Below are 27,800 nucleotides of genomic sequence, written 5' to 3' on the forward strand. Positions count from 1 at the left end.
ATTTTTAGGGTTCAGGGCTGGTTTTGGGGTACAGGGGTATTTTTAGGGTTCAGGGGTAGGTTTGGGTTTTGGTGCACAGGGGCATTTTAAGGGTTCAGTGCTAGGTTTGGGTATTGGGGTACAGGGGTAGGTTTGGGGTACAGTGGTATTTTTTTAGAGTTCAGGGCTAGGTTTGGGTTTTGGGGTACAGGGGTATTTATAGGGTTCAGGGCTAGGTTTGGGGTATAGGGGTATTTTTAGGGATAGATTTGGGTTTTGGGGTACAGGGTATATTTATAGGGTTAAGATGGGTTAGTGTTTAAGGGTGTTGGGGTAATTTAAGGAGTAAGGGTGGGTTATGATTATGTGGTGCAGGGATATTTAAAGGGAGCAGGGTGGGATTAGCACACGATATGAGACATGGCATCAAGGGCGGAACGTACCACACGCCCCAGTGTTTGTCACGCCCCCAGCACACGCCCACAGCACAACGCAGACACGCCCACAAGGGATTACTTTGCTGGAACGGGTCTTTTACCTTTTAAATGTATATGGTGGGCGTCTGCATAGCCTTTGTCCTTCTGCTGCAACTGCCCTTTCCAACTCTGTATTGGGTGTTGTGATTGGTGCTGTGGTTCCTGAGATTACCCGCCTCAAAGGTTTGGGCTCTCTCTTTATTATATTAGTATAGATATAGATATATCTATATAGCTATATGCATAGCATATGTGTAAGTATATATGGTCAGTACATTAGGATACTATTTACAACCATTTAGTGCCTAAAACTCGCATTAGGGTGTATGTATGTTATAACAGGCATTAGGGATTCAAACTGACAAAGCAGAAATGGTAAATTAAACAAATATGCGTAAAGTGGAAGGAGTGCTGTGCAGTGCTTCATTTGTAAAAGTATAAGTGCCAAGGCATACATTTTTCTAAGACCGCAGACACCGCTTCCGAATATCAGTGTTGCTGAACCCCAAAGTTTTCTAGCCTTCATCTCACCTCATATGTCTCTTTCATCCACCACCATACGCTCCATTCCCTTATATTACACTAGTGGGGGTTTTTTTTCATCCGTTCTTTCTCCCTTTAGCACTGTTTTAAGTCTTTCTTTTTTTCCTCATTCATTTCCCCGTTTGCTGCTTTTCTCTCTGTTTCTCTGGACTAAAGGCTAATGATTAAATATATGGGCCAGTTCACAAAAAAGAGCGCCGGTGGGCCCCACTTGCAGCCACCGGCTCGGTGGTGCGTTACTTTGAGAGGAAGGCAGCTACTGAATTAACGGTGGGGATCAGGAGTTGCATGTTTCATACAATCATCTTTCAAAATGTGCAACTGTACCAACAGGGAGTTAATGCTATTGAACACCTCTTATAACCCACATAAAGTATCTTCTGTTTGGGGTGGCCATTTCTGAAGGAGGAGCAGGACAACAGGTCTTCTGGTCCTCTTGTGGGCCTAACAGGATCAGTGTTGGTACCCCCAACTATAACCTTTTTGTGAATGCCTTGCCAGTGGAAGCTCGGGGAGAGGCAGATTTGAGGGAGAGGGCAGCGGGTGTGACAAGGGGGAACGGTTGCATAGTGGGCTCATCCCAATATGGTCACTCATTTTAGCCTGCTTCATGTACTGTAATTGAGTGTACTTCATATACTGTAAATTACCGAAAAGTGCATCAATCAATCAAGCCGGATTTGTGAAGCACAGCTAATCACCAGCGTGGGTATCCAGTGCTGAGATCCAAGCTGCTCGGGTGGCCACAGTTAAACAGCCAGGTGTGGAGTCCACTTCTGAACTCTTGAAGAGAGGGAGAGGTCCGGAGATGGAGGGGGATGCTGTCCCAGGACTTCGTAGCAAGGTAGGAGAACGAGCGTCCTCCACTGTTACTTCGGCAGATGCAGGAGTGCGAGCGAGGGAGAAGGAGGCAGATCGCAGGAGTCTGGAGGGTTAGTGAAAGCTCAGGTTGTGGTTGATGAAGGTTGGTACTTGTTTGTGCAGGGCTTTGTAGGCATGAGTCAGAATCTAGAATTGGCATCTCTTGTCGACTGGGAGCCAGTGGAGTTTCTTCAGGTGAGGGGTGAAGTGTGTTTAGAGACTGTGTTAATCTGGTTCTTCATGGTGAGTTTGCTGTCTAAGATGATTCCGAGGCTCCAGGTGTGGTCCATGGGGGTGGAAGAAGTTCCCTGTTCAGCAGGCCACCAGGAATCGTTCACTAGGAGTGTTGTTCCCGAACATCTGTACTTTAGTCTTGTCTGTTGAGTTTGAGGCAGTTGTTTTGAATCTAGTCAGCGATGCTAAACATGAGCAGGTGGAAGTTGGCCCTCGTGCTGGAAGGGTCTTCAGATAGCGAGAGGATGAGCTGGGTCTCGTCTGCGTGAGATAATGTTCAGTCCATGGTTTCTGGTTATGTTGGCTAGTGGGGTCATGTAGGCCATGAACAGAGTAGGGCACAGGGATGAACCTTGTGGGATGATGTTCTTGGGCTCTGAGGTGAATGGTGGAAGGCCGATTCTCTGTGTTCTTTTAGTGAGGAAGGATGCGATCCATTTGAGGGTGTCCTCTAGGATTGCAATCTGATGAAGCCTTTTGATCAGGGTGTGGTGGGACACCATGTTGAAGGTCACTGAGAGGTTGAGGAGGATCAGGGTAGCCACTTCTCCCCAGTCTAGGAGGGTTCTGATGTCATCAGTGGCTGCGATTAGGGTGCTTTTTGTGCTGTGGTCTTTCATCGGAATCTGGATTGGAATGCGTCCAGAAGAATGTTGCTCTTGAGTATTCCAGGAGTTGGCAATTGATGGCTTTTTGAGGACCTTTGTGGGAAAGAGTAGGGAGATGGGTTGGTAGCCTTTTGAGCTCGTCTGGGTCGGCAGACAGTTTTCTTGAGGAGGGGTTTGACTTCAGTGTGTTTCCATTCATCTGGGAAGGTGGCTGAAGTGGTAGTTGTGTTGAAGATGGTTGTGAGCTTGTTGCTGATGGTCGTTACAGAGGTTGAAAATGTGGTGGGGACAAGGGTCCGTGAGTGCCCATGGGTGGCCGGAGGGTATGGTGTCAGTGGCGCTCTGCGTGGTGAGCTGGTCTCAAGCGGTGATCCTGTGGGCAGAGGTTGCGACTGAGGGAGCGAGGAGGCTGAGGATGTCAGCGGCGATGCGCTGGGGTTTCAAGTTTTTGTACATTGTGGAGAGGTTTTGTGGAAGAAGCCCGCCAGGGTGTTGCAGGGTTCTTGGGAGGGAGTAATGGTGTTTTCAGTCCCTGACGTATTTAAGAACTCCTTGACTATGCTGCAAAATTCTTTGCTGTGGGTGGCGCTGGATTCAACGTGGTCAGCTAAGGCTTGCCTTCTCGTCTCTTTCAGGATTCGGTTGCACTGGTTGTTCAATGTTTCGGGCATCAGGCAGCCAAGTTTGAATTTCAGTTCCAGTTTAGATTCACCAACAAGTTCATGAACTCAACCTAGAAGCAATCACTACATTCTTTTTTAATTATCCAATAAACCCTGCATCATAATTTTAAACTCTGCCAGTGGTATAGGCACTTTACATCCATTTGTGGCATACGCTAATTGCTCCCCAGGTTAGTGAATACAAATAATGCCCTCATGTGACACACTGAAGTATATAAAAAAATGATGGATGAACTGCTTGAATGAATCTCAGACACTGGTAATTACTCGGGCTGCATCCCAATCCATTGTTATATTGTATACCATGTCACCTCAGTTTGGACCCAGCTCAATCTTGACCCTGCTCCAATTCGAATAGTCCAGCCCGAACTCACAAGCCAGGTCTTCCCTGAACCGAAAGACAAGCAACCCAGTGTTAAAGATTGCAGGGATCGCTGTTTGCATGAGCTGAAAGCCATTTTGTACTTGGCAGCCATCTTAGTTAGCTATGTGCTTTCTCCCTCTTCCAGAGCCTTTCACATGGTCAGAAAGGCCTAGCTATTAGAATGCACCTGCTCTTAATATAGAACTGTCAGGCTATTCTTGCTGATGTAAGGAGAAATGTCTCCCCTCCCACTTTGTTGAGCAAGTAAATTTTGTATAGCCATATTAGTCAGTAAGCATGCTTACATGTGCCAGGACCTCCCCTTGGATTTATGCGAACTTTGTAACCTATGCATTTATAAGGCCCCTGTTCTCTTTACTCCTTAGAATGCCTCCTACAGTGGCCGGAGGGTTCTTTGTGAAGTAGTCTCCCTCATCTGAGGTTAATAAATATGTTTTCGTGATATTACAGCTTCTGTGCCAATCTCTTCTTTGTTGGTAAAAAGAACCCGGTGTATCAGTGAACCCCTTAGGAGGTTTATATTTCTTCAAATGGCGCCCGACGTGGACCTCATTAGAGAAGCGCTATCCAAGGGAGTGGTCTTGACAGGAATCTACTGAGGAGGACAATACAGGAATCTACTAAGGAGGTACCCTCTGCACGGAGATTCTCTGACTCTGCAGCCCAGTATATTTCTGGTCTTCCCGATTTGATCCTCCAAATGTTTACCTAAGCTCCTGACTAAGAATCTTTTTGGCATGAGTATTCTAAAACGACCGTTAGGTCACTCAGAACTTGGCAGTAAGAGGCTGAGATTTGTGTTTGGAAAGGTAGTCATGTGATTTGCTTTGGTTAGGCCAAAGATTTTGGAATTTGGAAATATATGCTAGGCAATTTGTGTAGGTAGGTAATGAGGAGACTTTTCTCTAACTTTTGAATAATTTGTAACGGCACATATGGTGTTAAGTGCCACTGCTGTATCATATTGTATATGCTGCAATATTTTTGGCATGCCTGTTTCAAGCGCACATCGAAGAATGTGTTGCTTTTTTTGGAGGTACCATAATGTAACATTGAACGGAATCAGCCGACTCCCCTAGAGGGGATACCTAAATAGGTTTAAGTATAAAAAACGTATTCCTTCATTGGTGACTCAGTACCACATGGAATTAAAATATGTACATAATAAAAAAAAAAAAGGATCATGATTTGTGCACTTTCACTTTTTAAAGTAGTGATATGCAGAGCGCTTTTTGAGTGTTCTGCCAGCCAAAACTGGCAAATTTTGTGGGTTAAATGTGTGTTTAAATGTCTATGTGGTTTGTGATTTGACATTGGTGATACTAGTGTGAGTAAATAGCGATTGTGCTTTTTGTGTAAGAATGGGTAGCCTTAAGTGCGCTGTATTGTGTGTTCTGAGTGTATGACCCCCTTCTGAAAATGTCTGGAATGAGCTCAATGTGTTTGTTTTTTTTGTCATTATTCTGTTATGCAAAATATCATTAAATGAAATACATTTTTTTTAAAAATCCAGAAATTAATTATGTAACATATGCTAAATAGCTGCATGCTACTATTAAATTGACAGAGTAAGAAACTATACATATGTGCAAATTGCCACAATGCTATAGATAAAATTAGAATTCACATTCAATAGGAATACAATAGGCCTAAGCAAAAAAAAGAAATTATGTGTTTTGCAATGATTAAGACTAAAATGCTAAATGTTACAGCATTTTCCTTAGATACATTATATTAGATATTAAAAGGCATTCACATAATCTGAGTAAATTGGCTGTTGCTGAACTAAAAACGACATATTAGAACGATAGATTTTGACGGCCTTGAATTGCCTCCATTTTTAAATAGACCGTGACGTGCTCCCTTTCAGCACCAGAGAAAAAACAGCTTTCCAAAACCTGTGTTTAAACTGTCTCGCTCAGAAGAAGCTGTCTGACACAACAAATGGGGATTAAACTTTGTCAAGGCATTACAAATACAGAAAAAGGGTTTTTTCTCCTGAGAAAGGTGCAGAATTCGACGCCTGCTGGTCATGTAACAGCTGCGTCAATAGCACATGGCTATTCCTGACCGCAAGCCACAAGGAAACTGCTGAGTCAACCAAGTTCCAATTTTAATTTCAATCACAAACAGTCCACAAACTCGGCATATCCCTACAACTCCTCTATTTACTGTCTCAAAAATTGAGGCACGGATTTACATAAAACCATAAGTGAAAACTAAGTGGAACTTACCGCAATCTTCTGGGTCATGCCTGGTGTGCCCTTCAGCAAACATTCTATTTTAGGTGCATATATATATTATTTCAGAACATTTTGACCATACTCTTAAACAGTACCCAAAGTATTAAACTCCAAAGTACTCAGAGATCCATAAAATGTTCTTACATGTTAAGTCCGAGTTAATCATAACTACAGAATTTATAATATCTTTAGATTGTCAAACCTGTAATATGTACAAATACATCTGTATAAAGGAAAAATGTTCAAACGTCTTCAAATGTTTTAGTTACTATACTAAGAGTCTTTAACTTGTTCATCTCTGCATCAGAAAGAAGCAACTTTTCGTTTCATCAAAACAAAAACAAAATCGGCAGTAAAACTCGAAGTGAATCTAAATGTAAACTACTTACAAAGTCAAAGTCTCCATCAGGGGGAACTTTCCAGTTATCTGGGAAAACACTTTTGGATACGTGAAACTGCTCATGGACATTCTGGTTAGAGTTTTCCTGAGTTTTGGTCTTTGGGTCCTGTTTGTCAAAGTAATCCATGAAGGAAGGCCGCTGCACTTGTGGCGACGTAGAATTCCCTGAAGAGAGAAAGAAGGGTTTCACAATGAGACCAGAAAAGTCACATTTCTTCATCATAACATCTCACAATTGACACAAGCCATGTCCTTAAAGTCTAAAACCTCAGGGACATACACTTGGCAGTGTTTCAATTATTAACTGGTATAATGGAAAAAAGTAATTAATTGGAATGTACACTGCTGTCTTGATGGAGTCCCATCACATTATATTGCTTTGGTATTTATATGGTGCATTACCCTATTGCCTTGAGAGTCTCAACGTACTTGAATATTACTTTCAACTAAAGACAGCAATTCATTTGACAATCTTCTTTGTAAAGACAATTAACAATGGCCTCAATATAGGGCAGACACTACTGAGCCATAAAATATCACATTATAAGTTTTCCCTTGTGCATGGCCTCTCTCCAAAGTGTCCAATCGCATTCCATTTTACTGCATTGCATTATGTTTGCATGGCACTTTCCTACTACCAGCTGCGGGGCCTAAAGTGCTTGAATAACTCAAGTAGTGGCAGTACTTTATCTACTATGCTTTCAAAATAATCAACACTTGCTTCCATTTATGGAGGAAAGATACCATAGAGCCAACTAAAGAGATATTACCAGGACTTAAAGTTAAGCCTATAATTGTCATGACATTATAATTTCAAGAGATTTGAGAAGATGCACACACGTAAATCTATCAAAATTGTGCATTTTAAGGCAAATACATACGCTACATTTGGAAAATCTGCTCGTTTACGGTAAATTCCGGTTCATTTCAAAGTGTAAATGCATCTTAACTTCCCGCTCGGAAAAATCTTTTCTTGTGGAGAAAGCCCTTGTCCTCCTGTACCCTTGTGATATCTGGCCATGTAGACATAATTTTGGGTGCATAATTTGGTGTAGAAAATCATTATGAAGACTTGTGAATATTCACAAAGCCTCGTTGCTTTTCCATTGGCAATCACCTACCCACATACCTCTTCCTTGGAAACCGCTCAGTTCCCACCCTTAACACGCAGGTTCGAACTCCGGGCCAAATTCTCAACAAACATGTCAATGTGATCAAACTGGTTCAAAGACAAAACTATAGTTAACAATGTTTAAAAAATGTGTGGAGACTGGGCCTCGCTACTGATCTGCAATCTGGTAGAGTAAGGCTCGAATCTTAGAAAACAATCGTTGTCCTTGATTCCGCCACCACCGACTGACAGACAGAGGGCTGGGGTGATGACAGAAGGTTCTGACCGAGGTCGGTGGCGGCCAGAGGGCAGAAACAATGAAGGCAGAGGAGATCACACTGAAATGCTAAAATGTCACCATGCTGGGCAATGTGGCTATAGGCTTGAATACCATAAGACTTCAAATTGAAATAAGAAACTTCAGTTCCTGGGTTATTTAGAAAGACTCTTTCTGGAACCCTTTACCATAGACTGTTTGTCTGGTTCTTTAACCTGTCAATGATTCTCGTTTGTTAGGTTAGGCTGGGTTGAGCAGGGCCACCTGCCACGGAATCTTGTTTTGTTTTTTTCTAGGGAATGAGCCTTGTTAAAACAACAATTCAGCATTCAGATTTGGCAAAATTCGCAAAACCTCCTTATACCTCTTTACCTCTTCGCCCTCAAAAAAGGACTAAAACAGCATCATAGCATGTCAAATCACAAAATACAAGGTAACATCTCTGCAAAGGAACCTTATCCAAGATGATCAAATGACACAAGACTCCCTTCTGCGTGTCCGATTTTGTAAATGACTAGTATTGTAAAAGAAACAGAAGCTGCTGAGTCAACTCGAAGGAAAACATTTTCAAATACCACTTTTGATTTCTATAGCATGCAAGTGGTCTTTAGGTAACATATTTAACAAAATGCACAGCTCTGCTTTTAAGAATAGTATGTAACTCCATCACTGCCACAGAAAAGCCAAAGTGCCGCATTCTGTCTGATAGAAACTATTGGTCAAGCTAGAATATAATTAATAGACAATATACTTTTCTGTCACCTTTAAATCTTAACAAGGCCAAACAGAGAAAAAGACCTTCTTTGCTTGCTTCGTATATATTTTAGAGAAAGACTAATTCTAAGAAATAGGCAACATTACGTTATTTTAATAGACCTTTGATTTCCTTTCTTTTGTCTCCATTAATAGATGTGAACATCACAAAATACGTCTCTTTTCTTCTGTGTGCATTATCACGGGCTCTTCTCTTTTTGATGCGATGTTTAATCTTACTTCGTTTCAGTTACTTTCAATCCTACAGTAGGACAAAAGTAAGGGGGGCATCCGATTATGTATACTGTAACTTGTACCGCAAGCAGGTACGTCCAGCTGGGGATGCTACCCAGCGAAGAGCGATGATTGAAATGTATGTGTAAAATTCTTAATAAAATACTTTGAAATAAAAAAAAGAAAGGGTGAAGGGTTTCCTAATTAAATAAACCTTTGTGTCTTTATATAGGTTGAATCAATGCTCTTCTCAGCCATCTCTTATTTGTTTATGAATGGAATTAGTTCCAAATATGTTGCTGTGTCACAAATACTTGCTTCCTTTTTACTGTGGACGTCATTTAGGGTTCGCCAGAGGTCTCAGCTGTGACCTCGAGCTTGGACTCTGCGACCTCTGACAGTGCATTTTCGGCCTCTGGACATAGAGGGGGCACAATCAGTGCCATTAGCAGGGTGGGAGGCACCTCGTTGGCTCCAAGCTCCTTGCTTTCTGTCTTGTCGAATAACAGTATATTATTCACTATTAGTGTAATAAAACATTGAGTACAATTAGCTAGAATATGAACCTCCCTGGCAGCAAAGGGAAGTAAAATATTCTTTCAAATGTATGCTGCGAGCAGGTGAGTGGGTGTTTATATGAGAGAGAGTGTGTATATGTAGGATTGTGTAGGCATCTGTGTGTGAGTGAATGTATAGGTCAAATGGCATGTGATGTCACGTCGGCCACCATTTGCCTTTCGGTGAATGGACGTTCATGCTTTTAACCCACGCCACCTCGCTGAACCTCCAGTTTCGCATTTACTGTGCATCATAGGATGTGCAGGCAGCGGTATACGTGAGGGGACTAGAACAATCGTGGACACGTTATTTAATCAGGTCATGAGATTAACTTCAAACCACAAATTCTATTGATATGCCTTAAGTCCTGTATTTCACCAATGGAGTGGCAGCAGGAAACGGGATTTGGAAACCTGACATTGTTCCATAGTAAAATGGCAGCCAGCCACATTGTTTGAAGAGTAGACAGGAGCAGCTCCGGCATGCACTGAGGCCTGAAAATGATGTGGATTTGGATTAAGTGCGTGAAAAAGAAACAAAATAAAAGGTGGTAAGCCACTTCAGTGAACAAATATATAGAAGTACGGAGGACACCAATGAGTCTGCCTAGACTGTGCTTCCATTCTTTTGACAATATGAATTTCTATTGCCTTAAAATAGAAAGATGGTGGCAACGAATGTTCAAATAAAAATATTTAGAAAACATTGATTAAAGGCATTGAGAATTGATGAAATGCACCAAATATTCAATGAGTTAGAAAGTGAAATAATGCAACTTGGTGCAATGGAGCAAATTAAAATACTGAAAGAAAAAAACGGACAGAGCTCTGAACGGACGTGGACAAATCCAAGAATAAAAGCATAATGCAAGTTCAGTAATTGGAGATGATGTCCGTATGCAGATGAGCTTTGTCTGATATCAGGTTTCCTGCCCCCAAGATGGCCAACCCAAAGTCTCATAATGATTGTGGTTTCTGTTGTTGAGCCATCTTGGTGTCGGGTCATTCTGTTGTCCAAAGACAAACCTAATAAAGTAGCCATCGTATGGTCAAGGTTTGCACTTTAGTCCATGTATATATAAGATAAGGACTAAGCCTGAAGAAGTGATAACTGTTCTTTTCAGATGGAGAATGGTCATTCATGCTTTACAAGGAAGCACTCCATAGGAGGCGGAATAATTCACCAAACAGCCTAATGCGTGTGAGGAGAACGTATGAGGCCTTTAATGAGCAATGACAAAACATATGGCAGATACCTGGGGTCAAGCCAGACCAAATAAGACACAAGGAGTTGTGTCAGAGGAGAGAATGAGGGAGAAGAAGGTGTACTGGCAATGAGTTAGCAAAGGAGGCAGAGGCAAGACAGAGGAAAAGAGGGATAAGGATGTGTTAAAGAAGGGAGCGGCAGGCAAAAAAAGGAGGAAGAGTGAACAAACGAAGGATGAAAACTGCACTTTAGCAGGAAGAGGAAACAAGGTGTGCTACAGGAGAGAAGTTGGCAGGCATGTTATAGAACAGAAGGATAGATTAGAAGGCATGTCAGAGAAGAGACGGGGCAAATAAGGTGTGCCAGAGAAGAGAAGGATCGAAATGGAAGGTCAGCACAGGTGAAGGATGTGAGGTGAGATGCACCAGAGGAGAGACCGCAGGAAGACACCGCTTGCTGTATGAGAGTTGGGGACACAACAAGATGCACCAGAGTAATAAGTAAGGAGGCGAGAAATGGCAACACACTTAAAAAACACAGCAGGAAACTCTGAGCCTCTGAATTGAGGGACGTGGCCAGAGAAAACAGAAAGTTACTCAGGGAAGATATGGCAGCCACCCCCCAGAAAAAAAGTATAGAAAAATAAGGAAAATGAAGTTATGTAATTCTTTAACAAGCATTGGGAAAGCCAATAGATCTTGGCTTAATGCACTAACACAAGCACTTTAGCCCATTAAAGCAGACAGGTGGATGGGACATAGGAAAGCACTCAGAAAAGCTATGGTTGCAAATAGTCTGTTGTGCAGTTCAATGCAAGCATTTGATGGAGGCGGAAGGATACTCTAATATAGCCAATAGCAGTGAGTGAAAGATGAATACACCGCTGAGGCGAGACAAGATAGCCAAAATCTCAAGCCAATGACTGAAAAAAGACCTAACACACAGTCTGCATATTGTTAGCATAAGCCCTATGACTGCTGCAATATCAAGCCACAGATCTCTAAATGGGTGTGGCGCCACCTTCTGGATGGCCAATCTTTTAAGGGCTTCCTATTGGCCCTTTTCTATAAACGTCAACAAAGGTTAGGCTTACTGCTCTCGATCTTAACAGCTTTTCTTTTTAGAAGGATACATTATGAATAGTTTTCATTCAGGCCCGGACTGGCCGTTGCGGGCACCGGGCAATCCCCCGGTGGGCCGCATGGTTGGGGGCCGGTTTTGGCCCCCTGGGGGCCGTTTTTGTTACAGGGCCGTCATGCAGCAAAAACAGCCCTGTAACAAAAATTTCCGAAAACCGGCCCTGGCACATAGCGCGGTCACACCTCCTCCTCCTCCCGGAGGGGAGGGGGTAGGCCGAGCACTTTGCCAGGGCCGGTTCTGGTTCCCAGTCCGGCCCTGTTTTCATTGCATGCAATCAAACAAGCATTAGAAATGCAATAGGTCTCGCAGCATTAGAGTTAGTGCTTTTAGAATTGTTTATAGGTTTTTTGTTGTAAATCTTTTGCATTTTATTTTTTTGTAGGCAATGCAAAAGAATTACAAATCAAAAAAGCAATAAGCAAATGTAAAAGCTTTAACTAAAAATCCTGCGAGACCTATTGCACTGTGTGAGGGTGAGGTGAGTGAGGGTGAGTGAGGGTGAGTGAGGGTGAGTGAGGGTGAGTGAGGGTGAGTGAGGGTGAGTGAGGGTGAGTGAGGGTGAGTGAGGGGTGAGTGAGGGTGAGTGAGGGTGGGTGAGGGTGGGTGAGGGTGAGTGAGGGTGAGTGAGGGTGAGTGAGGGTGAGTGAGGGTGAGTGAGGGTGAGTGAGGCAAAGTTTCTGCACAACATTGATATCTAGCTGTGTTCGATTTTAATAAAAGGAGATAACTCATCCAATGGCACTGAGGCACTAAGTCTAAAAGGTGTACAACAGATTTACATACGCAACTGCTGTATGGGAATATTACCAAGATTATTAGCAGTGATTTACTGTCGCACACACAGATTACCTCCACCTCTAGAATTACAAAAATGGAACACTAAGTGGAAGATTACAAGGGCATGGCCAAACATTCACCATCTACTCTTGCACGCTAAGACAGAAGACTAAAGACTTGTGAGTAAAGGCAAGGTCAGCCCAGAGCACCCTTCTGTTCTGGATCGGACTGATGGTGTGGCTGTGTAGTCTGCATGGATCACTGGCAGAAAAGAGACTCGACGTGGGAAACAACTGGTGAACTGCTGCACATTTGTAATCCCAACACAGAACAGAGTGCCATTGGCAAGCACAACCCTTGTGCTAAACCCGATTCAAAGCTAGATGAATAACCCCGATTCAAAGCTAGAACTGCAAACACTTCTAGCATTGAACCGTGGCATGCCAGGCTATGAATTACCATCTCAGCTTTAAAAAGTTTTAGAATTTACACTTTTTGTGACAAAATATGGAAAACTAGGAATCTTAATCATAGCCGCTGTTTTGTACTCAGATATTTAATTAGATTATATGACCGCCAATAATATAACATTTAAATTACACACAGGTCAAAATATTATACAATTAACACCTGTATTTGGATGTTTACTGTTGCCAGACAGGCCTCTTTTACATGAACGGGAGAGTGAAAGGAAGAACACCTCAGAGGCAGACAATCCAGACTGCCAATAATTCATTCTAAATTTGAACGTGGGCTGGTTACCAGTACAATTTTACAGTAAGGGCTGATTAGGATTATGATGGGGGCGGGGGATATATTACCCAGTCTAAACAGACGGCAATGCTTCATGCATTTTGTGGAAAAACACAAAAAGAAAGAAAAAATTAACTTGTATTTGGAGGTTTTGCTCTGCTTTTTGAAGCGCTCCAGTGTCAGTAGGCGGAGATGGCTGGAAGAATGGATCATTCTCCTTCTAACTTGTTGAAATTCACAACTGACAACTCCTACTTAAAAACTGGAAAAAGCAAGACCGCATATGTTTGCCTAGCCTTCAAACAAATAAACTGAGCAAAACACATCCTGGATGAATGCAGCATCTGCCCTGAATAGTGTATCCTGAGAGTAATCATTTCAAGAAATGTAAGTGGCATACTTTGCGGTTTACAAATATTTGAAATGGAAGCACGTCTTAGGAAAGTGACCAGTGAAGTCTTTGTTCTGTAGGAATGAATATGAACCCTCTGAGGAGCTCGAACTCATCTAAGGTTATTAGTCCACGACCTGCAAGCACCTGTCCTCCCAGCCATATTAATTTAAGCCTCTTGGTGCCTGGAGAAAGACCACAAAATACCATAAAACAGTTTCTAAGAAAACCTATAGTTTGCTTTTTACAGGTAAATTCACAGTCCAGGTACTGAACGTCCTTTAAAATGTGGGTCCTTCTCAGTCCAAAATCTATCCTTTACATGTTCACACAAGAGGGGCACTTCACAAAAAGTGCATATATTACAGTGAGGTAATAAGAACCAAAAAGGCTAGTTTCCATTCAGAATTTAATGGAAAATAAAGTAGATAAAAAAAGGGTTCTTTGCAAAAGGGCAACGCTCAGTGCTCTGGGATGCCGTCATTGCCAATGAGCGGAACCGGCATTGACAGCACCGCACGGACTTTTGTCTGTTTATCCTACTGGGAAGTACAGGTAGCAGCAGAAGCTTGAGTGGAGCTGGAGATCGAGAAAACGTAAGTCGGAGAGGTCTGCCACCACTTTCCCCGGGCGTAAATTAATTTTCAGTATTCGTTAGTCGGTATTGAGAAATAGTTACTCTGTGTTGTATCAGACTTTGTTTAAACAAAACAATTAAGAGAAGAGAACTGAACACTAATAATTGCCAGCAGAAGGGTTTGCACCAACCTTATTTTAAAGAAAAGAGATTTTCTCCTTATGTGCAGTGAGATCTTATATATAAAAGAGTCACAGGTCTAGTTAGCCGGTTACAAAGAAAGCAAGACACGTTTCTAAACTAATCCCTTAGATGACAAAAGAGAACTATGGTAGACTCACTTTCTCTTGAGGCTGGTCGGAAGAACACACATTTTTAACTTAACCTACTGAAGAGTCTGCCATAACCAGTCCTAACCTACCTGAATGACAAATGTCCGGTTCAGATGTTGTTCCAACCTAACCTGCTGGCAAAGAGCAGAGGTGCTCACAAGTTAATTCAAGCTAACTCCTTGAAAAGGGGAAAAACAATCAAAAGCCGGGAGCCCACAAACCTTATTGGGTTGAAGACAGCAGGAGACACAGTACTCATATACACTGCAACAACCATTTGGCAGGCAGCTCTTGCAGCTGTGCAACTGCGAACTTGGCACATTGATGTTGCAGCAGCCATTTGCCAGCAGCTCTTTCCGCTCACATACGTAGCCTGATGAACATAAAACACGGTTATTTCAGTGGGCAAAAAGAGACAAGCGCTGACAAAGTTCCTTGCCGAAAACGTGCAGGCGAGGTGCGACACGGCCCGGAAGACGCAAGGAAGAGAGGGGAGGGGGAGGAGAAATGCGACACGGCGGGAGGGGGCGGGCAGGGGAGGGGGCGGAGAGGGGAGAGGTGCGACACGGCAGGAAGACGAAAGGAAGAGAGGGGAGGGGGAGGAGAAATGCGACACGGCGGGAGGGGGCGGAGGGGTAAACAAAGACGGACGTGCACGCGCCCGTGACTTTTAAGGTCAATGCGCATGCGCATAAGCTCAATGCGCATGCGCATTGACCTTAAATTTATCGTGCACTGCAAGGAATCGCCACGATTCCTTGCAGTGTGGATAAAGAGTGGATAACTCGCAATAGTCTCGCTTTGCTCGATGCGCATGCGCATCGACAACAGGCGAGACCTAAAAAGAACAAACAGACAGCAGAGTATGAACTTACATCCTATCTTTCAGACTGTGGACCTTAGGAGTGTGACTGTAACGGAGATACAAGTTTGTCTCGTAAAATCCTGCATTTTGTGCCACAAACACCTTTACCTCACTATTGTTATATTCCAAAGGATCTCAATGTGCAAAACAACATCTAGGGTAAGCTCCTGATTCTTGTTAATGTGTAAGAGAAAAGCATGCACAATCGTTTGATCTCGACCAACCACAAAGGAAAGCAGACTCACAAACAGAAATAAAAAAAACATTGGCAAAGCCAAAAGGTTGCGCCTTTGAGACGTTCTGGCCTAGACAATGCTTTTTGGTGATAGTGTATAGCATCAGTAAAAAGGAAACTGCTTTTTGACTAGCATCAGTATAAAGGTAAATGCTTTTTGCTGATGCTGTGCAGCATCCTCAAGAAAAAGAAAAAATAATAATAACAGGAGGTGCAATGACGCTTGCATTATTCTGCAAATGTGTGTATACATTAAGACGTATGTGCGGCATACATAACCAATCATGTGTGCCTACAGAATGATGCGTCTAGAACAGCCCAGGGGGTGACAAAAGATGGTCTGGAGTGCGGTTGGAGAGATTGCTAGAGGTTGAGAATAATTCAAGCAGTCCTTCCATCACCTTGTTATCGCATTAGTTTCCCTAGCATCAACAGGTATGCCCAGACATGGGTCCTGTGCTCACTGTGCTTTAGGACTCAAGCTATACCTCACTGATGAGACTCAAGTAGGTCGAAACTGGTCCGAGGCTGCTTGTGTTTCCATCTAGAGGGAACCTGGCGAGGCCTACAAAAGGTCTTTCTCAACCAGAAATCTGTTGCTGTCTGGTAGGCGAGACCGAAAGAGCAGAACAGCCAAAAACGGCTCGGAAGATCCATCTGGTCAACCTTAATTAGAAATTATTTGTCCTTGAAAACACCAGCACAAGTGTTTTGAGCGAGAGGCTGTTTTGTTTGCGTGGCCTCCAAATCCCTGTAATCAGGCGCACTCGCAGATTTGTTTTGATTACGGCCTTGAGAATAAACAGCCTCGGAGTGCTGGCAGCGCCCCTCCATCTTCATCCTCACTCAGGATGGATGCCGCCGCTCTTCGGGGGTGCTGCGCATCGGGGCGTGGAAGGAGCGCGCGGGAGCACGAGGCGTCGCGCTGCTGCACGCAGATTTCCGCTTCACCGGCCAGGCTGGCATCCAAGCAGCAATGACGTGAGATGATACACGATGCAGCCAGCAGATCCCACAGCAGCTAGGCCCTCCTCACAGAACGGGCCAAGGCAGAAAGCTTTGCAGTGATAACTCCACATTCAGACCACAATGTCACGGGCGGATGCATGAGCATACACTACATCCACTTACCTGCTCGTAAGCACCAAAAAATAAATGCAATTTTTTTTATTATTCAAGTTTGATTGGATTTTGTCATAAAACCCAACACAAGTCGTAAATCAAAGCTGCATATAGCATCATTATAAACTAACATAACCTTTAGTTTGATAATGACAGTCATTTCAATTCAATCGCCTAGGTGGGGGATAACCCTGACATAATAACTACCCGTTTCGTCACATTAATATATTTCGCATACAATACCTCGTTAATCAAGTCAGTAACACCGGGTCCACGGTCCCTATATTCTATCATATTTATTCGGATAGCCCTGAATTCAATAACTTGATCCATCCCCCTCTGCCACTTAGGATATTCTTATTGAACCAACAGCAAATAATATCTCTTTCTGACACCAAACAGCCCATCCTTATATATACTTGCATATCCATCATACTCTTCCTCCTCTGTGATCCCCAATAAATGTGTGTACAGGTTGTTTAAGGCCTTTTCCAAAAAGATACATGGATGCACTTGCCTACGAACAGAAAATGAAGCCAGTGTAAGTAATGCTGGCTTTGAGCATACCTCAAACAAAGGAGGTATCCAATGGGGGTGGCAGGGAGGTGCCCCAGCAGTCACCAGTCAGAGTAGTACAAACAGCGATGGGATGCGCATCACACTTTGCACGAGGCCGCGGCCCACCTGCAGGGATACCTGCTCATGAATGCACAATATCTACCAAACATAGATCAATCCATCGAAAGAGCCAGTGCAGCATAATGTATGAAAAGAATCAGAGGTGACAAGTGGGGGTGTGATGCCGGACAGCAGTGGCTTCACTGGCCCAGTACAAGATGGGTCCTGGCACCAGGGAGCTTCTGGAAGAGAACTGGTGGTCCCGGGCCTGGTGAAGTGAGCACAGCTCCGAATAGTCACCCTAATATTAGGGGGCGAGTGCGGTGCTATACCACAATCAGGCAGGAGCCTCGGTAATGTGGGCTCAGAGAGTGGCTGCTTTACAGGCCGAGGACTATATTCTGGCCTTAAACTCGGTGTGCTTTAACAAATGATTAATGTTCCGTTTTCTCAAGTCCTTGAGGTCTTCCGTCTTCTGCTAATTTAATGGGCTCCTTTTGAAAAAAACGTATTAAATGCAGTGCCTGGTTCGATTTACCTGAAGCACTTCCCTCACAGAATGGACAAAGCAGACTAGTTGGCGGACGTCAAAAGACCTATACACATCTCCTTTTTCTTTACTCTGCATATAATCAAGAAAAAACAATGCTTCCAAAATACCTTATATTACCAATTAAAATATGTAAAATATCCTCATACATAAGAAGCAAGTCTCACAAAGTTCCACCAATATGCTGTACTAATTTTCATGAATGTAATTTTCACAGACATACTCCATCTTGTACTTCAAAGACCATCTCAGATGAATATTACTAACAGGGTTTCAGTGTGGTGTATACTAATATCTTCATGGTGGTAGATCCAAAAAATCAGAAATAAGCATTCCAATAATGCAAGTAGGTTTACAGGTATATGCTCTAATATAACTATTAATAAATTAAATGGGTGTATTTTCCATATTATTTTACTATGGATTACCTCAAAACCTTTTACGCACTGCCCCTCAACCTTTTACGCACTTCCCCTCAACTGAGAACATCATTTATGAATTTGAGAAGAACTGGAGTAGTGTCTCTGATGAGCTTTCTAAATGTGTCTGCAATGACAAGCATACAGTAATGGCTTCAAAGAGGAGCATGTTGGAAGGAGGAAGTACATGACTTCATTGAGTTTGAGTTTGAGTTTAAAGCATTTATAGAGCGCACGTTCACCTGGCGGTTTCATGGCGCTGTGGTGTACAGAACCCAGAGAACAAAGAAATCAGGGGAGAAGCAGAACAAGACAATTACAGTGGAAAGGCTTGTGCAAAGAGAAACGTTTTAAACGCCTTTCGGAAATGTGAGTATTGAGTAGAAGATCTGAGGTGGGCGGGGAGAGAGTTCCAGAAAGCGGGGAACTGCCAACAGATATTGGGAGGATGAGCGCAGCTCCCTGACAGGGGCGTAAACTTTAATTTCCGAAGAAATGAAAGCAGGGGCTGCGCCAACCCGTGCCTGAAAAGTAATACAGCCCATCTTGAACTGAGCTCGTTCTCGGATAGGGAGCCAGTGCAAGGACTTGAGGAGAGGGGTGACATGGTGGGACTTGGCCAGATTATAAACCAGGCGAGCGGCCTGGTTTTGAACTAGCTGTAATCGCCGCAGACTGTAGGCAGGCATGCCACAATATAGTGCATTGCCATAATCGAGGCGAGAGATTACCATCGCCAGGACTATGAGTTTTAAAGCAGAAAATGAAAAGAAACGGGAAACTTTACGGATGGTGCGGAGTGAAAGAAAGGAAGAGGACACCACTAGACTGACCTGGGAGTGCAGAGTGAGTTGGTCGTTCAACTTAATCTCAAGGGTTATCACAGAAGAGGATGGAGAAGGGGGGACCCAGGGAGGGGGGCCAAAAGAGAGGTCCAGGGACTGGAGCAACCACCTGTCAAAACCAGCTCAGTTTTGTCTGGGTTTAACTTCAGGTGGATGTAATTCATCCAGTCCCGGATAAAAATCATAACAGACTGGAACTTAAGCATAGAGTCAGGGGATGGGGACAAATTAAAAATAAGCTGAAGGTCGTCCGCATAATTGTAGACGGAGACCTCCATTTGCTGAAGGGCAAAAATAAGAGGGGCGATATACAAGTTAAATAAAAGGGGGGAGAGGGAGGAGCCCTGAGGAACCCCGCATTGTACCTTCCGGAAGTCCGCCAAAAAGTCACCCAGGCGCACTGCCTGGGTGCGGTCCCTCAGGAAGGAGGACAGCCAGACCAAGGCCGAACCTCCAACCCCCGCCGCTCTGACACAGGAGAGTAAGATGGAATAGTCAACCGTGTCAAAGGCGGCGGAGAGGTCAAGGAGGACCAGGGCCTGGGGATGGTTAGTGTTCCATACCCTCCCTGAGGTTGTCGAGGACCGATAACACCACGGACTCCGTAGAGTGTGCGGGGCGAAAACCAGCCTGACGGGGGGCTAAAACGCCGTTCTCCTCCACAAAAGTACCGAGCGCTCTGGTCACATGGCGCTCCAGTACCTTCCCCAGAAAAGGCAACAAGGAAATGGGGCGATAGTTGACAAGAGCGGAGGGGTCCTCGCCAGGCTTTTTAAGGATGGGGACGATGATGGCCGATTTAAGTGGTTGAATAACAATGCCCTGAGACAGTGAGCTGTTAAGAAAATTGAGAGGGGGCTGCACACAGACCGAGTAAATGTGCTTGAGGATGTGGGCAGGGCTGATGTCTAAAGGGGAACCTGATTTGACCATAGGAAGGAGGGAGAGAAAAGACTCTTCCGTCAAGAGGGGGAACGAATCAAGACGTGCCCCGACTGACGGACACTGGGGGTCAACAAAGGAAAGAGGGGGGGAGGGATATTGGCTTTAATGTTGGAAATTTTGTCCAGAAAATAAGTATTGAGGGAGTCACATAGGTCCTGGGAAGGGGAGGGTTTTAGGGTAACCCTGTCCGAAAAGGCGAGATTGTGTACAATAGAAAAAATTTCTCTAGGCTGATTTTCGGCTGCCAGGATTTTTGAGGAGAAACAAGCAGTCTTAGCAGCCAAAATAGATTTTTTGTACTGAGAAAGGAGGATGACATACTGGGTTTTGAGGTTAGGGCAATAATCTCGCCTCCAAGCCCGCTCAGCGTGGCGTACAGTTAATTTTATGGCCTTCAATTCCTCATTGAACCAACGGTTCGCGTCGTTCGCACGCCTGGAGGACACCCGCCTGAGGGGAGCGACCGAATCGCAGCCTGTCAGGAGCCAGGAATTAATGGAGTCAGCTTGTGCGGAGGACGACAGACCGTGTAGATTAGGACTAGATGCAGAGAGTGTGGCAGACAGAGAGGCCACATCCACCTGGTTCCAAGAACGCGCCCAGATGTTTTTGAGAAGGGGGGGGCTTGGTGACTGGACTAAGGTGAAGGGAAAAGGAAATCAAGAAGTGATCGGACCATGTGCAGGGGGAGATGGACAAGGAAGCTACTGGACAATTAAGGGACCAAACCTGATCAAGGATGTGGCCCTGAATGTGAGTGGGGGAAAGAACGTGGGAGTCAAAATTGAGGGAACGAAGAGTATCCGAGAATTCTTTAGAAGTCGAGCATTCTGCGGGGTCTGAAGGTCAAAAATTAAAATCTCCTAATACCAAGATAGAGGAGTTGTTGATCGCTTAAGTGGCCAGCAAATCTTGGAATTCAGAGAGAAAATGTTGAGAAGGTTGAGGGGGCCGATACATAAGCAAGCAGGTGAGTGGAACTCTGAAAGACGGTGAACGGACAACTAAAAAGTCTGACAATCCAATAGAGGAGGAGGTTAGAGGCTGAAAGGAAAAGTCTGTACGGGAAATCAAAGCAACGCTGCCGCCAGACTTGCCTGGACGGTCGGTCGGCGCGCAGAGCATAATATGAGGCAGGAAGGGCAGCCAAGAGGGAGGGGATGGAGTTATCACAGAACCAGGCCTCCGTAAGAAATAGGAGATCCAGCTTGTGCGAGTCCAATAAGACGAAAAGTTTGTGACAGTGCTTTACTGCTGACCTAGTATTAAGATAGTAAATGGATAGGGCAGCCGGCAAGGGAGAAAAAGGGACATCGCAAGACGGACCAGGGGTGGGAGAAGGAAGGGGGGGGGGAAGGGATGGGAGATAAGAGAGTGGACAAGGAGCTGTCAATCCCAGCCTACCGATGTGCGAAATCACAGAGTCGGCCAAAGGCCACGGACCTTGAAGGTTGCAGAGCTGCACAGAAGAGTATTGTACAATCTGGGCATGGTGGGGTGCCCCTAGGCCCGGCCGGCCGCGGACGGGCGCAGACGGGCTTTCCTTTGGCACGCCTTCGGCGCGCAGACGACGCGCCCGCTGCGCTCGTCCGCTGCGCTTCCGGAAGATGCACATAATTTATACGGAGAGGTAGACGGCAGGGGGCGTGTCCTCTCAGAAGGGGCGTGGCCTGTGGGCTCGGCGAAATGGCGGCAATGAAGTTTATACTTTATCCCGTGACAGCGCTAAGATCCGCTGCACGGGTATGTCAGGAGCGTAAGAGGTGCCCAGAAACAGAGCGTTGGGAGGATGTCAAGTACAATTAAAATTACAATGAGAATAGTGAAACTCAAATTCTAAAATTAACTTTGCAGTCGTGCTCCCAGCTTCCGCCTCAGGAGGGTCAGGTACAATTAAGAGACGCTAGCATTCAGCGTCCCTTAGTAGTGACGGCAGGGGGCGTGTCCTCTCAGAAGGGGCGTGGCCTGTGGGCTCGGAGAAATGGCAGCAATGGAGTTTATACTTTATCCTGTGACAGCGCTAAGATCCGCTGCACGGGTATGTCAGGAGCGTAAGAGGTGCCCAGAAACAGAGCGCTGAGAGGATGTCAAGTACAATTAAAATTACAATGAGAATAGTGACACTCAAATTCTAAAATTAACTTTGCAGTCGTGCTCCCAGCTTCCACCTCTGGAGGTTCAGGTACAATTAAGAGACACTAGCATTCAGCGTCCTTTAGTAGTGCCGGCAGGGGACGTGTCCTCTCAGAAGGGGCATGGCCTGTGGGCTCGGCGAAATGGCGGCAATGGAGTTTATACTTTATCCGGTGACAGCGCTAAGATCCGCTGCACGGGTATGTCAGGAGCGTAAGAGGTGCCCAGAAACAGAGCGCTGGGAAAAATACTAATACCACTGAGAAAAATAAGTCAGAGCCAGAATGCAAAGTGACATTGACAAGATAGCCTTAGGACCGCACGTATTCATGATTTACTCTTGCCTTTGGAAAGAAAGAACACTACAACGCTTTGGGGAGGGGGTTGACACTATGCTCAGGATCAGCTCGCCCTATAAATTTGCGGGCGTACCCACTCTTTTTACAAGTTGGGCTTAGTAAGAGGAGCCATCAGTCACTTAATAAAATGATTTGTAAAAGGTGAGGACATGAAACCTGGAGCCAGGCATACATTCAACGATTTGACTCTAACATCAAAGCTCCTCATAGCAGAGACAAAGAAGAGTGTGTGCAGTGAAAATACATTTTGAATAGGTGATCCCAGGGTAGGGAATCCAGGCCATTATGTTGTACGTGCCAGCTTTGGAGGTTGGGTGGCAGGTACATTCGGGGTGTGACACCCTTTAAATGGATTACTGACGGGTAGTTGGGTCTGGGGCCCCAAGTCATGTTTGCTATGTCTGTGTCTGTTTTTCACAAGGTTCTCCTTTAATTAAACACTTTTAACCTGTTCATTTTTCTAGAGCAAAAACTTACATGTATATTGTGACTTGTTCTAAAAAAGAAAATAGAAAATTCTGCACCCATAGAAATACTCCTTGAATGGGTGCAAATGTATTACTTTTTGGAATTCACAAGCATTGGCAGTAGTATTCTTGGAAAGCTGCATCAGTCAGGTTTCCAGACATACTGGCAATCAAACACCTAAAAGGTGAAAGGATGGATGCTTGTAAACAGCCTAACCACTGGCAATTGCTCAGGGTAGCATTCCAACCAGTTTTTTTTATGCCCACTGTACCACTCTATACAGAGACGCACCTAATAACTCTGTTCCACATGGACACAGTCAATAAATCAATCTTTTATTTCGCATTATAAATAATGCATAAAAATATATACAAAATATTCATAAAATACAATCAAATAAAAACATCATTACATCCTTGCAATTCATTTTCCAATAATTAATTAGTCTAAAAAACAAGGAACAATAATATTCTTGATATAAGTCTGTATAGAGCAATAGGACATCAACTGGTAGACAAGTTACACATTTTTATTTACAAGAGATATATCATTCAGTACAATTTGCCTCCTGGTATTAATATCATAACAGAGTTTAAAAAAAAAGTAAACAGATACAGACTCATATTGGGGAAAAGACAGTTAAACACATGTTCTTTATGTTGGCACATTAATCTTTCTAGTCCTTAAAACAGCTAATAAGTAGGATGCGATTGTATAGCAGACACAAGGGGGTTCCAGTGCTTGTAGGGTTTCCAATGCATGCTTATGCATGTTTAGACTAAATGTTTTCAATAAAGGAGTAATACATTTAGCTCTATCAGCCTTATAAAAACAGTAAAAGAAAAGCAAGTGCGAGATGGATTGCTTAGAAAAACCATCACATGGATAGGACACCAACTGCTTTACCATATACGATTGTGCTGGGTAACCAACCATTAATGTGATATAGTTCAAACTGAATCTCACCAAAATAAAACAATGTCTGCTATTGGTGACAAATGGAAGATAGGATAAATGCCCAGATTGGTAGTGCTCGATAGGCATTAACTGCACTTTTTGTTTCATTATGTTTCCATCTATCCTCTGTACATTTGTCAATAAAAAGTTCCTTTAAACGGGTTTTAGAAAAGGAAGTACATTGAGAAGTCAATCTCAAATCTTGGTTGTCTCACCTCTCTGAATACTACTGCCATTTTAGTTGGGAAATGTGGGATTCATATACCCAGAACAACACTACGCCCCTGGAGGATATTCTCTGAAGAGTGGAGAGATGAGGCTTCTGCAGTGGGTCCAGACAACGCCCAACATTGGAGAAAAGTGGCCAATGTGGTAAAGGCACATTTGATTTGATATGTTCAGTACTGTCCTTTTGTGCAGAGAATTAAGCCATTGTACATTTTTTTCTGGTGACTGAAACCAGAAAAGGTCTAGTGTACTATGGTGCAGATGTGTTGAGCTTAACTGTTTGCATTTCAACGTTGCCAGATCGTTGCTGGGATCAAGAGACTATTTCCTACAGAGGTGTCATACCTTTTTTTAGGTCTCGCCTAGGCAACGCTTGCGCTGTCTCTTCAAGACATGCTGTATTCAGGTATGGACTTTAATCTCGTCACAATTTCCGCCCATCTTTTCAATTGGCTGCTCTTACTTTCCTTTGTAAATGATGGCTTTTGATTCGTGAATAGGCTTAGTAGTCCCTTCTTAGCACCTCCCTCTCTTCTGTTAACTCACATGAAGACAGCCCCTCTTACTTGTGTCCTTATTTCCTAGGTTTCATTAATAGTTAGTGAGCACTATTTAGTTAATTCATGTCTTGCTTAAGCAGGCATGACATGCTGCATTGGCGGCCACTGCATTTCTTTTCCATTTATTTATTTTTGAAGCAATCGAGGCACGCCACGCTATGGCTTTGAACATCTGAAGATAAAGCGCCGATTGCTGCCATTCCTTCAAAAGTCAATAAATAAATAAAAAAACGCGGGCGGCTGCCACATTTGTTTTCCATTTATTTACTTTTGTAGAAATGGTGGCACACCGCGGGTTAGTTTTAAACATCTTAAGCTAAAGCATGGCATGCCACGAGTTCTAAAAAAATAAATAAATTGAAAAAAAATGTCACCACCCGCACACCTTTTTAGGTCGAGCAGACCTACATTCAATGCGTAAGCATTGATTGTGTCTGCTTCAGACCTATTGTCACCCGTATTTAGGAATGAAGACATGACTCAGACGCGCGCTTTTGCAGTCTCAGTTTTGACCGCGGGAGCGCGTGTCTGAGCCGCGCTTGCGCAGATGATGAACTCACAGCCCCTGCTTTCGCTTCGCTCCGCTCGCATGCATTAACGGCGCACACACACAGACACAGCCAGCCCCCATCCCTCTGCATGCACACACACACATACACACGCTGCCGCCCCCACTCCCCTGCACACACAAAGACACGCACGCATACACACACACACTGCATACACACGCGCCCCCCCCTTAAACAGAGCCATGCGCACACAGACAGACACATGCACAGACACACTCGAACACACACAGACACACGCACGTCCACCCCCCTCCACTTACCGGGCTCTTTCTGCGTGTCCCACAGTCCGGGTGTTCTCTGCACAGCCGGGGTACATAGCTCCCAAAACCCCCTTCTAACAAAGCGCTATGTACAGACGCGACCTGTGGACTTCCCCAGGTAATCCAAGGAAGGCATGCCCGGGCCAGCGGACTTCCCCAGCTGGTGCAGGACAGACATGCCATCAGGTGCCAGCGCGCCTGGCTTACCTTCGACCCGCACTACTCTGCTGCTCCCTTGCGGGGGCTCGCAGCCGCCGCCTGGGACACCCTGCTGCGCAAACACCATAAACCGAGGAGGACCAGGGAGCCGAGCTTCGGCAAAGGTGCCATGGTGCGCAGCCTTTCAGCAACCACTGCGATCTGAGCACCTCAGGCGCATGCGCGCGGACTGCAACACTTCCAAACTACTCCTGCTTCTCTGCTGGGAGAGGTCGCGCGCGTGAGCTTCTACCGTAGTGGCAGAATCAGATCACGACGCGCGCCTCGTGAACAGTTCACGTGACTTTTACGTTTCTTCTGCGATGACGAGCACGCTTACACTTTCGCGAGCCACAGACCACGCCGGTATTGCAAGGCTGAAAGACGGAAGCAGCATAGTTCACGGACCTCTGACGGGCTTGTTAAAATAATGGCAGAAACGTGCGGAAAGACAAGCAGGCGCTACAGAGCGCTGGGAATGAACCACACGGGGTGAGTGCCAAGTTCACCGTCTCGGCTCCGGGCCTTCCCGCTGCCATTGTGTCCTGACGCGTGCAGTCACGTTGCATCAGAGCGCAGCTTGTTTGTTTTTATGGCATGGGGTGCTCACATCCCAGCGTCGGCTCAGCGTCCTTAACCTAATCTCCCCAAGCCCTAAACACAGAAATTATCCTTTCATGTTAAACATTTGCATCTCATGTCATCTAAAGCGATTTACTGTACTCCAGCCAAGTTCGCGATATATAAATCTGCAAAAAGGTTCCGGCTATGCCTTGCACATATGTGCCGAACTTGGCTAAAGGCAGCGCACTGCCGCTTTACATGGAAGAAGAAAATGCCGATATCGTTAAATACCTGCCCAGCCACCAGATTCCCAGACACGCCCCTACCAGACCCCCACGACCCACTCTAATCAATTTTTATAAAGCGCAAACTTACCATGAGGTCATTAAAACGCTTTTCATGAGCACCAAAAGTTCTACATGAAAGCATACATTCCCAACGTGTGCTCAAAGTCCTTCACTTAGTGTCCCCACACCGTAACAGACATTATGCTTTCATGTAAAACATTGCACCTCGTGTAAAGTGCTTTATGTCCTCCGGCCAAGTTCGCGCTATCTTAAGCTGCAAAAATAAGCACTGGCTATGCCTTGCTCATATGAGCCGAACGTGGCCGAAGGCAGCGCACTAGGGCGCTTTATGTGGAAGAAGAAAATGCCGATATAGTTAAATAAATTGTCTCGCAGCCCGGTTCCCAGATACGCCCCTACCAGACCCCCACTCTAATCAATTTGGTAGGTACTGCCGAGAAATCTCTTTTACTATGTCTTTGTTGTATATAATATCGAAAATGCTTCAGTTCTGAAATAATGAGACTGACAGTACTATAACAAGTCTCTTCGAAGTCACATCACAGGCAGTGCAGGGTGGCAGGCACTGCTCCAAAGTTCAGATTTTTTTTCACCCTGAGGGTGAAGGCATAAATGGAGAGCCCGATAGGGACCCGTCTCAGCGCCTGCTTTTTAGAACTGCCGGTGCGGAGTACCGGAAAGCCCTGTCCATTCATAGTAATACCCAAGGCTAGTGCTTCCCAAACTTTTTAGAACTACGACTAATTTTTTTCATGATAAACTTTCACGACCTACCAAGCTTTAATGGACATGAGGAAGGCAATTTGTAACTTCATTAATGCATTGTGTGGTAACGCCCTGTCATCTACATACATACAGTTTTACTGATAAAACTATATTGCATACAAATGGTAATATATGGCTATTGAGTGTCAGTAAATAATTATTATTGAACATCTCCAAAAAAGTTGTCTTGATTTGTTTGGTTTGATCCTATTAAAATCTTTGTTTTAATCACACTTCAGATTTACAAAACATGTGCTTCATAGTTGCTGTCATAACTGCTGAATGTGTACAGTTAATTTACAGGTATTTAC

At 44.4% G+C, this 27,800-nt stretch overlaps 1 protein-coding gene across 1 annotated transcript in view; it reads right to left on the reverse strand.

The window, feature by feature from the left end:
* STK3 (serine/threonine kinase 3) overlaps positions 1–27,800 on the reverse strand; it is a 1,148,864-nt gene that overhangs the window by 173,114 nt on the left and 947,950 nt on the right. Inside the window, exon 10 of the mRNA XM_086966048.1 lies at positions 6,402–6,577. Coding sequence (XP_086822174.1) covers positions 6,402–6,577 — 176 coding nt within the window. The remainder of the gene's footprint in view (positions 1–6,401; positions 6,578–27,800) is intronic.

The sequence above is a fragment of the Lissotriton vulgaris genome, chromosome 4_1, assembly GCF_964263255.1.
Source record: "Lissotriton vulgaris chromosome 4_1, aLisVul1.2, whole genome shotgun sequence".
Taxonomy (NCBI): domain Eukaryota; kingdom Metazoa; phylum Chordata; class Amphibia; order Caudata; family Salamandridae; genus Lissotriton; species Lissotriton vulgaris.